A 16107-nucleotide genomic window follows, 5' to 3' on the forward strand; every position below is an offset into this window, starting at 1 on the left:
AACGCGATCGCCTCTCTCGCAATACGCTCGCGCGCTGGCCTCTGCATCGAACCGGCGCGGAATGACACATTCGTCCGCCCAGCGATCGTTTCGTCTCGTTTCGCGCCGAGCAATATGTGCATGCTCTGATGATCGGACCCGAACCCGCGAACTTGTACATCACGGGCATACCCACACACACACACACACGGCCGTACGGTGGTGGCGGTTTAAAGTTTCGCACCGGTCGGACAAGTTTCCAGTGCTCGGCAAACCAGATCTCGGATAGGTTGCCCACAAGATCCGCGTACCCGGTGGTCACAAGAGTTCTCTGGTGTATGTGTGTGTGTTTGAGTGTGTTCTTTTTGTTTTGTCTTCTTTCTTTCGCGGAGAGCATAGGGGAGCATCTCAAGATTACCGCCCGCAGTGTGTTTGGATGCGGTGCGAGTGCATGTGTACGGTGCGGACGCCGCTGTGGTTGTGAGATTAGAAGATACGGTGCGGCGTAGAACCAAACGGCATCGCCGCTCATTCTTGACCAGTTCGTGTGCCGCTGCTGTTAATCAACATGTGTTGGCCGTGAACGGCGGTAACCAGTCTCGCGCTCGGGGTTTGCTAGTGAAAAACCCGTACACACCTTAAAACAGTGGTATTGACCCTACGGCCACGGTTCAGTCCACGTCAGCGGAAGGATAAGAAAGCGGATAGGCCAGTGACTGGAAAAACTTGGCAATCCTGTCCTCGCCTCACGCCTGTGCTACAGTGTATTTCACTAGTTTTTATTGTTTGACGATTTCTGAGTGTACGTGTGTGTATGTGTGTATGTGTGTTTGGTGCGAAAACGGAAGTGAACATTTTTCCATTTGATCGAAATAGTTTGTCCCGTCCTGTGCTTTGGACATAGCCGCTACATCTGGGCATTACGTTATACACGGTAAGAAAACAGTTTAACAGTTAGTTCAACATGTCACAAGTGTTTCCTTTGATTCTATCGGATGACGCGACACGCACACACTAACTGGTCTTATCAGCCGATTCCCCAGAGAGGTCATCGAAAAGCGTGCACTCTGTCGCTTAGTTAACGTTTCCCTTCCCTACGACGAGGCAGAATCAAAACGCCGTAGTTAGGAATCTGCTGGAGCTGGACCAATTATTGCCTGAGGTTAACGAATGTTCTTGCTTTGCACAAATGTAGATACCACAGACTTGCCCTGCCTTTTGTGGCCCTTTCAGGGTCTGCGGATCGTGTCCTTGCGGGCGATCGCGTTTTTCACCTTGTCGCTGTGAGTTCAGGGACGCTGCACTACAGCGACCGTCAGCATCCCTCACCGAAAATACAGTGTATCATTTTGTGTTGCTGTATTTTTCGTACCTTTCGCCAACGGTTAAAAAAACGGAGTGCTAATGTGCTGAAACGTTTCACTCACAACCGATGTCTACCGAAGAGAGGGGAAGGAGACAACGAAATACAGGCACGGGGCAGATGTTAGTGTACAGTTAGCTTATTATCATGCGAAGCGAAGATCACGAACTTCAGCCCTTGACGGCATTGCGATATGGCATCAGATGCGGGCGTCATAGCTGTCAGTGGCTGTGGCAGGGGCCACAGAAAACCGGTTGTCGCTTTTAGCAGCAAGCGGCACCGGTACGTCCTCAAACTCAACTTTATTCCGCATTGATGTTAAGCGTGTGTTGGTGGTTGTAATTTTATTTCCCTTCCTTTTTGCAAATTCGTTTGAAAAGAAAGCGTTCCCACCCTGTTAACCATGCTTATACAGAAAAGGAAAAGTTGCCAAATGTTAACAGCAAACATGAAACACACCTACGAGGGCTCTTATTTGCATATGAACGATGCCCAATGACACAAGTTCTGTTATCACAATGAAATATTCATGGACAACGCAGCGTCCCAAAAAATGCACAAGGGCCTTCGTTTGAGTAATGCGCGTAATGTGCAAAAAGGCAAAGCTTCAAGTACGGCTGAGAAATAATTGATTAAATGCATAGTAAAATGGATTTTTTACATTGACATATGCACAGTCGATACGGCAATTTTTGGCTTCATTTTACTAACACCAGCTAGTCAACTCCACGTTCAACTGGAAATCCTTCAAAAAAGTTCGACTTTGTTTCGAAGAAGAATCGCCTTGATTATCATTAGGCGACAATGTCGTTAGATAGTTTTGCATTTTGCAAAAAAAGAATAAAACATTAGTCATATACATGGCCGCATAAAGTGAATTTTACCTACTCTACAAATGGCTAAAATAGACATTAATTTTATCTTTGAAAATGATTTTACGTGTTTATTTGTGCTGTATGGGATTAAACTTACCAAGTTGAATGTATTTAACAATATTGGTATAGTAGGCAATCATTTTCTAAACACATTTACCAAAATTTCCACTTTTTATGTAACAATACTTTAATTAAAACAATCCTTAGCTAATCAATGTACCAACCAGACATAGCGCACTGATAAGACGAATAGTGCTCGAATTACATGATTTTGGATGGTCAGAAAATAGGTCACAACAATAGGTTCCTAGAGATTTGTAGGATTTTTGTACGGAAAAAATAAAATAATCTCATCAATTATAGCTGGCACTGGGGAGCGGAGCTGTAGCTCCCTGTTAGACGATGTAATGTGGTTCATTGTTTAATCCGCGTTTCATTTTGCCTCATCTACAATACAACCCGGTTCATGAGTGTTTTTTGATTAAGGAAGAACTTTAAAAAAAGGCAGTGAAAGTGACATTTTAGAAAATTAAGTTTTTAAACTCATATAGTGAAGCTTTTTATAGTGATATTCCGCCACAGGCAAACTGTGCTATTCGCGTAAAAGCCTAGGATGACAATTATTTGTGTACCAAATCAACCAAAATCAACTAAATTTACACACAGGAACGGAACTATTCTTATTGGATGCTTCTACTATAGCCAGCCTAGGATTGTAAGGGGTCATCCATAAATTACGTAATTAAGTCTCTCAAGCCTCGTTTAAACGCATGGAAATAACAGTCAAACCCCGCACATTCGGAATATCGATAAGCCTGTTCCGACAAACATTTTTACAATTGCCCTTAGTACATAAGAATGCATTTGTTTATAATTTAAGGCGAGGCTTAGAGCTTTTCGGAGCTAGTAGGGTCTTTCCTTAAATGGCTCCAAATAAACCACATGGATGTTTAATGGATAAAAACTCCGTTAAAATTGCAGCGATGAACAAGTTTTTAAAATTGCATTTGGTCGTAATTTATGGCATCTTTGATTTCCTGATTTCTGACAGCAGTGCGCGCATTGTTGGGTCGTGTGTAGTGGTGGAAGTTCCGAATTGGACCTACCCGATACTGATTCCGTGTACAGAAACAAATCCAGCACCGATTCCGATGCTGAAATCGATTCTAATACCGGCGTCAATTCCGAACCCGATTCTGATTCCGGATCCGATCCCGAGTCATAGGCAGATTCTGATTCCGGAGCCGATTTCGAAGCTGATTCCGGATTCTAATTCCGGAGCCGATTCCAGAAAAGAATTTTGGAAACTGATTCCGGACCTACTCGATTCCACAAAACTAAATCTATTCCAAAAAACTTCGGAGCTAGAATCGATTCCGACCAAAACTTATTTTTTTCCAATCACTAGTTGTGTGTGAAGGAGCTAGCTAAATAGCTCTGCTCATCCGAATGAGAGTGAGCAGTAACTTCCATATAAAAAAAACGAACAGTTCCATTCTTAGTGGTGAACGATGTGTAAAATGTGCGCATAGCGAAGAGCGACATGAGCGGTATGAACATTTTGCTCAATTTACTTAATTGTGTAGGAGAGGGAGCGAGGGGGAAGAGGTGTGCGAAATTTTCTCAAATGAACGAAATGAACCATGTGTTGCGCGCCGTAGTATACAAAGGCACTTCAAGAAGGTCATAAACTACCTTGTGATTTTTTAAATCATTACATAATATTTAAGTAAATTTATTGAAAAAAAAGTTACATCTTTTCAGCAGATCAGTAAATTATTTGCAACCAATTGCTTGCAATACGAATGGTTTTGTACATAGTGCATTAAAACCGCATAAAATGGCAAACATATTATTGTTTTAAGACATTGCACTGCTTATGCCCCTTCTTTGGATCAACGGGTGAGGCAACAATTCTATGCTCGCTCTCTACCATTCTTCCACCATGTTACATAAATTCGCCCCTGGCTCGAACAAACGACTCTATGCTCACTGCGGCGCTACATCACGCTCTCCGTTTACTCAAATGAGTAGGAGCGCTAAATTCTGCTCACTCAAAAGAGCTACCCAGCACTAGCTCTGCTCGGCGCCGCTAAAAGCTGAACCCATGATGATCATTATGATAGGTTTGTAGGATGAGGCTTTTTAACACCAAGACATGAACATTGACTAGCTTAATGTTTTTCATTCTTTTCTGTTTGCACATGAAACTAAACGTTGGCTTAGTTTCTAAATTTAGTTACATTACAAAGCATTTTTGATAAATATTATACTTACACAACAACTATTCTTTCATCCAACTATTTTTTCTGCAGTTATCTGCTTAATGACGTCAAAGGTACATGTCTCCTTTTCAGCGGTCATTCGCTGACAACCTTTTAGTGCGATCCGTGATGGTTCAGGAAGTAGGTGTGTTTGCCTTTCTATCCCTAAAAAGCAACAACAATGATGTTGCAAAATTACTCTTGTAATGTTGATATTGTTCGCGCTTTCAAATGTGCACAAGATCTCGATGACCTCGTGGTTTTTTGTTTCAAAGTCTTGTGAGAACTGGCCTTGTAGATTCATCTGGCCTTATCTATCGTCTTGATTGGCATTAATCCCAAATCTTAACCTCCTACCTTTAATGTCACTGACTTTCGGCAAGAACGCATGAAGGTGCTCATGGGTATAACAAAAATCGGTGTGAAAATCACCGATTGCATTCGCTTGCTTGTGAACGGTGCGGAGGGATGGGAAACGACACAAGTATCGACATTTGTCAAATTTGGCCAGGCAGATGTTGAAAACATCTGACTCATGGGAGAGTGGAAGAAGAGAAAAGCCAACGAGCGGTACGGAATAGGAAACGGTTAGAAGAAGACGCTAAGCTGCCGAACAAATAATGCGCTTGAGTGAGACCCTGGATGCCCGAAACCGGTGGGTTTTAATGGCAGTAACCACAACAAAAACCAACCGGCCAACCGGTTACGAGCGGACTCGGCACGACACCGGCGGCGGGCGTGGAACATCTTTTTTTCCGCGGGCGTGTGTGTTTGAAAACATTTTGCTAGCCGCGCGCGAACCAGTCAGTTCCACCCAGTGCGAGCGTGAAGACGTTCGACCCAAATTCTGAGACCGAAGTGGACAAATCCAGGCGCCGGACCAATATCGGGTAGAGCAGATCCCTCCAGATATACAGCATTTTGCATTCTTTTACACCTTCGCTGCAGTACACACACGCACACAAACCAGCTGGAAACGGCTCAGGGAACGAATGTATAGTGTTCTACGGTTTTGTGAAATCATCGTCACCTTTGTTGTGCTCGAAGGAACCTTGGTAAAAAACTGTGTTTGTGTGAGTGCGTCCATTAGACGACAAAAAGCAGGATGACCTTCAATCGGGAGCGATTGTCGTGTTGACCTTAGCACCACCACTACACGGTGGCTTTGCATAGCCAATCGCGTAGCTATATCGGTAACCGGAATACCGGATGATCTTCCGCTGTTCCATTGAGTCTGGATTTCGGACATAGATTTAAAGCAACAGTGGCCTTTTAAAGTTGACAGCTGCTAGTTTTCTAATGCCAACCTCACTGGCAAACTGAAACACAAACTTCAATCCCAATGAGTCGAATTTGTTCGCTAGCTTTAACGTGCTAATAGGCACTCGCGCTCATTTCCTCAACCTGTCGGTCGTGAACGTCGTGAACGTCGTCATCGCCAACATCGTCGCCGTCGTGGTGTCTCATTGTGGTGCGCGGTCTGTAGACTTGTGGGTTTTTCTGATGACGTCTGATTAATTCCAGTTCTCCAAGCGTTACCCGCGATAACGCAGCCCGCCCGGTAAACGGAGCAATACTCGTTTAAGTTGATCATTCGTTGCCCGGTACACTGTAAAGAGGGAGGGTGGATTCATTTGCTTGCCATAAAAACTGGACTTAAGCTCAGGACGTGTTGAGTTCGGACAACTGCTCAGCAAGAGTTTTGGGACAGGTGGAATAAAGTTATGGGACTTTTAAACCAGAGGGTGTGGTATAAATGTTATCAATTTGAAACTAATCGTGATTAGCTTCCTATTGTGATGATCTAAAAGAAATTCATTTCGTGGCTGGTATTCCTCTATATTCACTTTTGGGGGTTAATAGTACAGCTGTAATCAACCAATGTCGTCTATGGCTCTAAGATTTTAATTATTTTATTTGAATGACGATTTTAATCGGTCCACTGGGTCGTCCATAACCCATCCCTTAGTTTTTTATCGTTTTGACTCCAGCTTTTGAAGGGGTATAGTGTACATCTTCAGACAACATCAGAGGATATCCAGATATCATAAAAAGATAAATAAATAAATATATGTTTTGAAACACATTATCATACTAATGATTTAAAATCAACCTACATTATTTTTATATCTCTTTCTCTCTCTCTCTCTCTCTCTCTTTCAATCTCTCTCTCCCTCTCTTTCTCTCTCGCTCTCCTTCTCTCTCATTCTCTATTTTGCTCCTTGTTTCCAGCACGCACTTGCTCTATTTGATCAAAATGCGTTCGCACTACAGCGCCGGCTGGACGCTGGCGTTGGTGCTGCTCGTCAGCTCACTGCTCGCGGTCAGTGCCGCCAACAATCGAGGCCAACCGGCGAAACCGACGGCAGCCGATCAGCAGGCGAACCGGCTGCATGCACCGACCGCCAACACGAAGAAGGTGTCGGACAGTGTCACTAACCTGGCCGCCAAGATTGCCAACGCGCTGTCGAACCAGAAAAGCAAAACGGAAATCTTTTCCCCCGTCAGCATTGCGGGCGCCCTTTCGCTGCTGCTGCTCGGATCGGGCGGCCAAACGCAACAGGAGCTGCTGGCGGTGATGGGCTTGAACACAGGGCAGCTCTCGTTCCAGGATATACACCTGAGCTTCGGCCGGCTGTTCCAGGACCTGGTGTCGAACGATCCGAGCCTGGAGCCGCTAGTGACCTGGCGTCTCAACGACAAGTGCAATCGATACAACGAGGACGAAGAAGACGAGGAGGACGATTTCATCAACTCTCAGTCGCCAAGCAATGAGTAAGTTAGCTTTTGAGCTATCCCTTTTTTCTCTCGAAAGACCATTAGTACTTTTTAGTATTAGTAAGCACGCGTTTTATCAGCATTATATTGGTGCCATTTTGTTTTTCGCTTGGTGCACGTGTTTTGTATTTTTTACTGTCTCTCTATGTGTCTAAGATGTTTGTTAAGCCTTTAGAAATTTTCAGATTCTTAAACAAAACAAAACAAAATGGTCGTTGCTGGGACAAAATGCCATTTTTTAAGGTGCACTGTTGTCACTTAATTTAAGAAAAGGTTTTTGAAATGTAAGTTCCGGAAACTCTACATTACTTTAAGGCACAACTTGTTAACAGTAATGCACATTACGAGCGTCAAGGTGGTGGTGAATACTAGAACACTGTAGCTAACCGCTCAGGCAACTATTAAAAAGCTTTTAATGTATCAGTGACTGTATCTCATGCCTCTGCATTAACACTCATTCGGACGGTAACACGGCAACCACGCGGAAGCTTCTGAACTGCGCTTTCACATTGCACTTTTAAATCGCCTTCTTGCCGACTGTACGGGATTGTCTGGGACGAGATTTTAAAAAAATCAAACAGTCAATATTTCTTCTCGCAAGTAGACGCAACCCATGTAAGAGAGGGTTTTATTCATCCATTTTCTTGCGAACCACCCCATATCCCTCACCCGAATATCCAACAGATACCCCCGCCAACAGATATCCATAGCGAACGGTGTGTTTCTACAGCGCGGTCTCAAGCCGGGCGTTCGCTTCCACAATGTGACGCAACGGGTCTACCAAGGTACGGTCGAGAATTTGGACTTCGAGCGGGAACCGAACCGTGCCGCGGCGCACATTAATGACTGGTGCTCGAGAGCAACCAACGGCAAGATTCGAGAGATTGTCACCCAGGACATACTGTACAACTCGCGCATGATCGTGGCCAACGCGCTGTACTTTAAGGCCCAGTGGGAGACAACGTTTTCGCCGTACGGCACGCGGCCACGCTCGTTCTTCCTGAACGGCCAGCAGGAGCCGGCGGTCAGCGTCGAAACGATGGCAACGTCGGGATGCTTCCCGTACTACAATGCGACGGCCGAGTATGGCGTTCGCATCATTGGCCTGCCGTACGAGATGGGCAAATCGACCATGTACATCATCCTACCGAACGGTTCGAACCGACAGGTGTTGCGGGAGAAGATGGCCACGCTGGGCGCTCCCCAGCTGAACTGGATGATCGATCAAATGGTCGTGAGAAAGGTAATGGTCGTGCTGCCGAAGCTAAACATCTCGAACCGCATCCTACTCAGCAGCGTGCTGGAAAGGGCGGGAATTCGCGATCTCTTCAATCCTTCCCGGAGTAACTTGAGCAAAATCTTCGCCGACGATCAGCCCGGTGCATCATCCCCCGTTACTGGCAACGCCGATAGAGCGCCAGTTACTACACCGACCCAGTTTGCAACTGGCGGTGCGGCACAAGTGCGACCGTCCGCACTGAAAACGACCACTCCACCGGTGCGACAGAACACTGTACCGTCAACCGTGCAGACTACCCAGCCAGCGAGACCACAGACAAACTTCAACCAGGCCAATCAAATTACCATATCGACCACACCCGCTCAAGATTGCCGTTTGATCGAGCACTGCCAACCGATGCCAGGTGATTTGTGTTCGTGCAACCGAATACCAACCAATGACGACAACACCGGCTGTGGAGCTCACCTATTGGCGCATTACTATGAGAAGACCATTAAGGATTGCAAGTATAGCTTCGGCTCATCTCCAGTACACACACATATCTGCATCAAACCAAGCTACCGCTTCCAACCGGAGTACAGTAGCGGTGACATCTGTGAACAGCAAAGCGGTTGTAAAATGTTCCAAAAGTTATGTTACTGCTGCACTGCAAAGGAGCAAAACGCACAACCATCGACCCAGTATCGGACGACCACGAGTAGACCGAGGCAGTCGATCGGCAGTCGGTTCGAAGGAGACGAGAGCATAACCTACAATACTACACCTTTTCCAACTCGACCATTTTACAGTACCGAACCATCGAATTTGGTTTGCGAACCTGTTCCACGGTACGATAGGAATACCTGCACTTTTAAATCCCATTACCAATGGAACGCAGTTTACAATTCTTGCATTGACCCAAGAAGATGTTGGTTTGTGCATGTCCAGAAGCGTCAAGCTCCTGAATATTATTCACCCTCTCAACAGTACCAAACCGCACCATCACGTGCACAACCGCAACAAACGTTATTACTGCAACCAGAATTACACCAACTGAGACCGCAGGAGCAGCGACCAAACCCACAAAATACACAATTAAGAATTTCCGAACAAGCCACTCCGTATCAAACAAAACAGGAGACATTAGACTATCACACGAGACTTCAACAGCAACAGCCGCAGCAGAACCAGCTACAGCAGCAGCAGCAACAACGAACAGAATTACAACGGCAGTCGCCTCCATCTGTATACGTTAATGAAATCGTCACCCACGTGACGCTGGATGTCAACGAGCAGGGCACGGAAGGAGGCGCAGTTACTGCCGCGCTTATCGATCGTATCGGGTCCGGCTATTCCTTTCTGGTGGACAGTCCATTTTTGATACTAATTCGCCACGATCGAACCCAACTGCCATTGTTCTATGGGGCCGTGTACGATCCCCGCCAGTAGCACGCAGCGCTGCAGCAAAATGGTATGGCACCGGAACAAAATGGTAGCTCTGCACACTAGCAATGATACCTTCCGACAGTATTCTTTAGAGTGAGACGCGATAGGGCTGAACGGGGGGGGGAGGGGGGTGCGGGGTTGGGACTGAGAAGTCAAACGGGAAATCTTCCACTCCCGGGATATCCCAGACAGTATAATTTAAATAAAAATAAACCAAAACTCACAAATATTGCCCAGTATTCCATTCTGTTGTTCTGTTGAAAGCCTATTGAGTGTTACTGCGGATCGTATTATAACGACAACAAAAAAACCAAAAAAAAACACTTTACCACTTTACACAAAACCGAAACTCTGCTTCCCCCCATGAACGCTATAAACGTTTGGAAACAAGTTTAGCAAGTTTCACGGGCCCGTGATGGTCGGAGACTTTTCAATTTCGCCTGACACCTGCGACCCGAACCGGTCAGACGTTGGTTTTTCCGACCATATTAAAAAAGGAGAATCACTCTGGTATTTCAAGAGGTTTGCGTGGTATGATTCGGATAAATCAAATTAAATTACGAATTGATTAGCGGCAACGAACACAGCGAAAACTTCAAACCTAGAGTGTAGCCGTAGCTGGTTTATATACTCATTTAGCAATGGCAGACGTGGCGATCCTCGGTAGTCCAATGATGAAAGAACACTACTGCTGTGCAGTGTGTGGTGATGAAGCCTACTATGGTTCGATTCCCCCATGTTCCCTCCGTGTTCTTACAAAAAAAGAAAAGACGAACTTTTTCTGGTATGCGTAAAACTTAGCTATTTAATTATAAAAAATATGCATGACACACACACACACACTCTGGATCATATGCTGTTGTGCTGTTATTATTGTGCCTACGAAGTAGAATAAATCGTAAAAAATGAAAATTTATATATTTCAACAGACGCGATCAAAATTGTCCAAAACTTTCAAAGTTGCGAATTTGCACAACCCCCCATACTTGTGTGCGTGTCTACCTTTGGATAGCATTTAACATTCAAATGAGTGAAAAAAACAAGTGAGATAACAATGAACTTATTATTAAATATAATGTCGGTGAGTATGTCGTTGTACTTTCTCTATAATTTCACTGTAAATTTCAGCACTTTGCGAATGTTTGTTTTCACTGTTCTCGGGTACTAATGAGCTTCGGGTGTCAATTTCGGTTAATCTTTTTTTTCCTCGCGTTAACATGTTCTCCTGCTATAAGATTCGTGCATTACTAAATTTTACTGACAATTTCCACACAAAAGTGTATATGCATGTGTGTGTGTGTTGTACTACTGTACTACTATGTGAACGTTGTTTCGTTCGTACTCAGATGCTCTCTCATGGTGTATCGTCTGTTACCCAAAACAAGTTTGACACGATTCTACGGTTCATTGCCATCAACATGCTCAGTCAGTGCACTGAACCCAAAAACCTATTGGTGAACAGACGAATATTCTTGGGAAAACCCCCCGGGGTTATGCTAATCGGGGCGAGTAACCAATGCGCTCCCGTAATATAGTTACCCATTTCGCAGCCCATGAATATCGAAAAAGCGTGGATCAGCAGCACATTCTGAATGGCTTCTTCTTTTCTTGTCGTTTTCTTTCCACCACCTTTCTTTGTAGCCAGCAGCCAACGAATCGCGATCGGAAAGCGCACGAAATTACGCTCGCCAACGGTATCTTTGTCCAGCGCAACATCCCGCTGAGCGACACGTACCGGAACCAATCGATGACGTACTACAGCTCCGAGGTGCAGTCGCTCGACTTTGAGCTCGACACGTCCGGCTCGACGAGGCTGATCAATCAGTGGGTGAGCGACAAGACGCACGGGAAGATTCCCAACATCTTGCCGTCGGCCCTGCCGGCCAGCACGACCATGGTGCTGGCGAGCGCCCTGTACTTCAAGGCCCTGTGGGCGGAATCGTTCATCGATGGGGCGACCAAGCCGCGCGAATTTTATCCCGATGGCAAGGGCCAACCGCCCGTCATGGTGGACATGATGGCGCACGGTGGCTGCTTCCCGTATTACGAGTCGGTCGAGCTGGACGCACGCATCATCGGGATACCGTACAAGCACAACGTCAGCACGATGTACGTAATCATGCCGAACAACTCGAACCGGGCCAAGCTGCAGCAGCTCATCCCGAAGCTGACCAGTGCAGTAGTGAAGGACCTGATCGAGAACATGGCGATCAAAACCTCGATCATACTGTTTCCAAAGATGCACATCAGCAACACGATGGATCTGAAGCGGGTACTGCAGCAGCTCGGCGTCTCCTCCCTGTTCCAAGCGGAAAGAAGCAACCTGTCGCCCATGCTGAACGAGGAGTCGCAACCGGATACCTTCATTAACCGGGTGCAAGCACCAACAACACCAGCGAAGTGGCGCCCGACTGCGAACATTGCCGACTACGAAAACAGACCAACGTCGACCAGGCCCGGCAACAATTTGAATGACGTGTTGATATTTTCACGCTTCCAAAACGAAACGATGGACCAGACCACGGATGTACCGGAGGCTGCAGACACGACCGAGCCACTAACGATCGAAACTACCTCGCAGTCGTTCGTTCCACTGACGAACCGACCATCCGGCCGGGTTGGGCGGACGAAGCGCGACGTTAGCTACAAGGTACCGAGCAGCAAGCAGGCGGCAACGGCCGTGGGTCCACTGAGCAGCAAGGACTTTATCCTGCACAAGCGCATCGTGAAGGAGAACGGCCCGGTAGGCAAGAAGGGCCTGCGAAGGCGCAGCAAACGCGCGGCCCAACAGCTGTACGTGAGCAACGCGGTCCACCAGGTCGATCTGGACGTGAACGAAACGGGCACGGAGGGTGGGGCGGCCACAATCGTGACGCTCAACCGTTCCGGAACCAGCGTGGTGTTCCGGGCGGAGGCTCCCTTCCTGCTGCTGATTCGTAACGATCAAACCAATTTGCCGCTCTTCTACGGTCCCGTGTACCACCCATCTAGCTAAGAAGCGAGAGCAGTTCGCTTATTTATAGCGAGAAGCAGTGAGTAAAGCTGAAGCAAGCGCAATTTTACCTCCAGTGTTGATATAGTGCAATTTTTGCGATCGTGCCACTAAAGAAAGCTTGACGATGGCGTTAAGGTTTAAAGAAGATGCCCCTGCGGCACTGACTAAAGTTGCTTATTATGAAGAGAACTAAATAACAGTCTATGACATACTAACCCATGCTGAGTGTAATGGCCGAATGATCAATAAATAAGTCTACATTATTCGATACATTGTGTTGTTTTCATCATTTGAGTTTGTTGGTTAAGTTAATCTTGTTACAGGGCAATTGCGACGCAATTGCAATGTGCTATTGTACTATGGGGTACTCCCAATATCTTGTTTGTTCAGTCTATTTTGTTGGGTTGTGTCCATAGAATTCATTTCCTGATTCCACAACTTAACTCGATGATGTTTTAGACTTAAAGAAGGTCCTCAGTCTGTCGATTATCAGATTCTAGATTCTATAGATATTCCAAGATCCTAGACCTTCAAAGATTCATATGAATCTCAAAAACTTGAAACAAAGGTTCATAAATGTCTACAGATTCATGAACCTCAAGAGATTCCTGTATCTCCTAATAATCCTGAATCCTAAATCTCTAAAGATTCATGAATCTAAAGCGTCAACGTTTGCAGAATACAGTACACTTGTAGCTGAGATTTTCGGATGAGTGAGCCCGCGAACACGACAAACATTGGTCAGCAATCATGTTGTACTAAGCAATCGTTTTGGCGAGACACGGATAAAAGGCCAAGTTAACACTCGTTACACAGTGAAACGAGTCAAGAAGCACAGCGAAAACCAGATGTAATATGGATTATTACAAAATCGATATTGTTTATGTAGTGAAGTACAATGAAAAGAGATTCGAGAGTGTATATTCATAACATTCATACATCAAAATAAATATTTGCATGAACAAAGATATATTAAAATTCATATGAATCACTGAAGATTCATAAATCTATGAAGATTCATTAATCTATGGAGATTCAGTAATCTGAATCAGATTTACCCATCTCTAGTTCCAAATATACATCGGTTCTGACTTGCATCCCTAGTTCACTCTTATTATGAATCCACTTATCGCGAAACTATTGCTTTTGACCTGTTCTTTAACATATCTCCTCCTACCACAACTATGAAACCTACTCTGATCTTTTATCTGGATTCATTCCCTAGTCAGCAGCAGTAATGGAATGAAGCATATATATTGAGTACAGCAATATGGTGCTTTGAGTATAAAATAAGTAAAAATAACTACTAAAAGATACACACGTATCACTAAATGCATAGTTAAAGTTATAGGTATCTTACGCCGAACTAAATTACTAGCCATAGATCTCATAATATGCTTTTGCACGACAAAAAAGATTTACAAACTGAACGAAATTTATCACAACCTTCTACACATTGTGCAGCGACAATAAAGTACTAATGTAGCATTTTTCATTCAATCTACAGGGTGGATCTTCTCATCCAGATCGGCAACGGTATCTTCTCCCAGAAGGGCACAAAGTTCGATGAGCGCTACGACAAGCTGGCCAAAGATCTGTACCAAAGCGAACTGAAGCCGCTAGACTTTGTCGGCGATGAGACGGGTTCGGTGCGGTACATCAACAGCTGGGTGCACAACCAGACGCATGGCCGGATCGCGGACATTGTGTCGCACATCAGTGCCGACACGATCCTGATGATAGTGAACACGCTGTACTTCCGCGGCCTGTGGGAGGAAGCCTTCCAACCGATGGCCACCCGCAATCGACGCTTCTTCCCGAACGGACCCGACGGGCCGGACTCGTTCGACATTCCGATGATGGCCAAAAGCCATTGCATGCCGTACTATTTCTGGCAGGAGGAGAACGTGCGCGTGCTCGGTGTGCCGTACCGTCAGAACGTCACCATGTACATCTTCATGCCGATGAACTCGACCCGCCAGCTGGTACAATCGATGCAGTCGAAAATTACCGCCGAACGTGTCAACGATATCGTCACGAAGATGAAGATGAAGTCGGTCACGGTAATGTTTCCCAAGATGCACATTTCCAACTCAATCAGCTTGAAAAATGTGCTGCAGCAGCTCGGCGTGTACACGCTGTTCGAACGGAACGAAGCCGATCTAAAACGTTTGCTGGCTTCGAATACTACGGACCGGTTCGGAGGCGACCCACTGGATTTATTGGAAGTGCTGCAGGACACGAAGGAAAACGCTATACTCCTGCTGCAACAGCAGATCCCAGATTGCATCATAGAGGAACGGTCCAATATCGATCGGGGCGAGTGTCTGAAGGATCACTGCGCATATGGTGGTAAAACGTGCGTGTGCTGTATCGAATCATTCCGGCGACGGCGACGTCGAGATGCATTTACTCCGTCGAAGGATGACCCGATCTTTGTCAACGAGATGTTGCACAAAGTAGACTTGACGGTAAACGAGCGCGGCACGGAGGGCGGTGCTGCGACCGCAACCCTTATCGATCGTATCTCGTCCCAGATTAACTTCATCGTGAACGGACCATTCATGATGTTGATTCGAGAAGAAACGACCAGACTGCCCTTGTTCTACGGAAACATTTACAATCCGAAATGAGCGCTTTGTTAGAATGAGCGAAATTGTGTTAGAATAGACCGCATGATTCTGATTTCTGCGAATTCGACAAGACCTCATACTAATGCAGACAAACAGTTTGAATAAACTTTACAGAAGTAGCACATTCCATAGTGACATGACACGCATGTTAGTTCGAGCAGTGTTTTTGCGCATACAATAAAGATCATATTTAGCAGGCGTTCGTTTTGTTTGGTTATTAATACAGTAGTACCTCACTGGTTGGTTAAGTTCGATTACTCACATGCCACAGGATCGCATACCAATCAACGAGATAGCTTTGACACCGGCATTTAGTGGATGATTATCATTGAGCTATGAAGCAAAGATTTTATGCTTAATTTCAGTTTTGGGCACAATCCGAATAGAACATTTCTATATACATATCCATATTTCGATAATATTACTCTTAGGGAGTTTTTGAATGAATTAAAAATTTACGAGCAAGTGGTGGAATCGGACGTCGTTCAAAATAATTTACCTAATCATACCCAGTCAATCTGTCGTCTAGAATAACCCCCAGATATTTAACCTGAC

At 45.4% G+C, this 16107-nt stretch overlaps 1 protein-coding gene across 1 annotated transcript; it reads left to right on the forward strand.

The window, feature by feature from the left end:
• Positions 1–248: 248 nt before the first annotated feature.
• LOC120899750 lies at positions 249–15754 on the forward strand. Its single transcript, XM_040305932.1, has 5 exons — positions 249–913; positions 6714–7256; positions 11566–12918; positions 14145–14153; positions 14427–15754. Exons 2-5 carry the CDS (start codon positions 6739–6741, stop codon positions 15550–15552), a joined length of 3006 nt encoding a protein of 1001 aa, XP_040161866.1. The 5' UTR covers positions 249–913; positions 6714–6738; the 3' UTR covers positions 15553–15754.
• The last annotated feature ends 353 nt before the right edge of the window (positions 15755–16107 follow it).

The sequence above is a fragment of the Anopheles arabiensis genome, chromosome 3, assembly GCF_016920715.1.
Source record: "Anopheles arabiensis isolate DONGOLA chromosome 3, AaraD3, whole genome shotgun sequence".
Classification (NCBI taxonomy): domain Eukaryota; kingdom Metazoa; phylum Arthropoda; class Insecta; order Diptera; family Culicidae; genus Anopheles; species Anopheles arabiensis.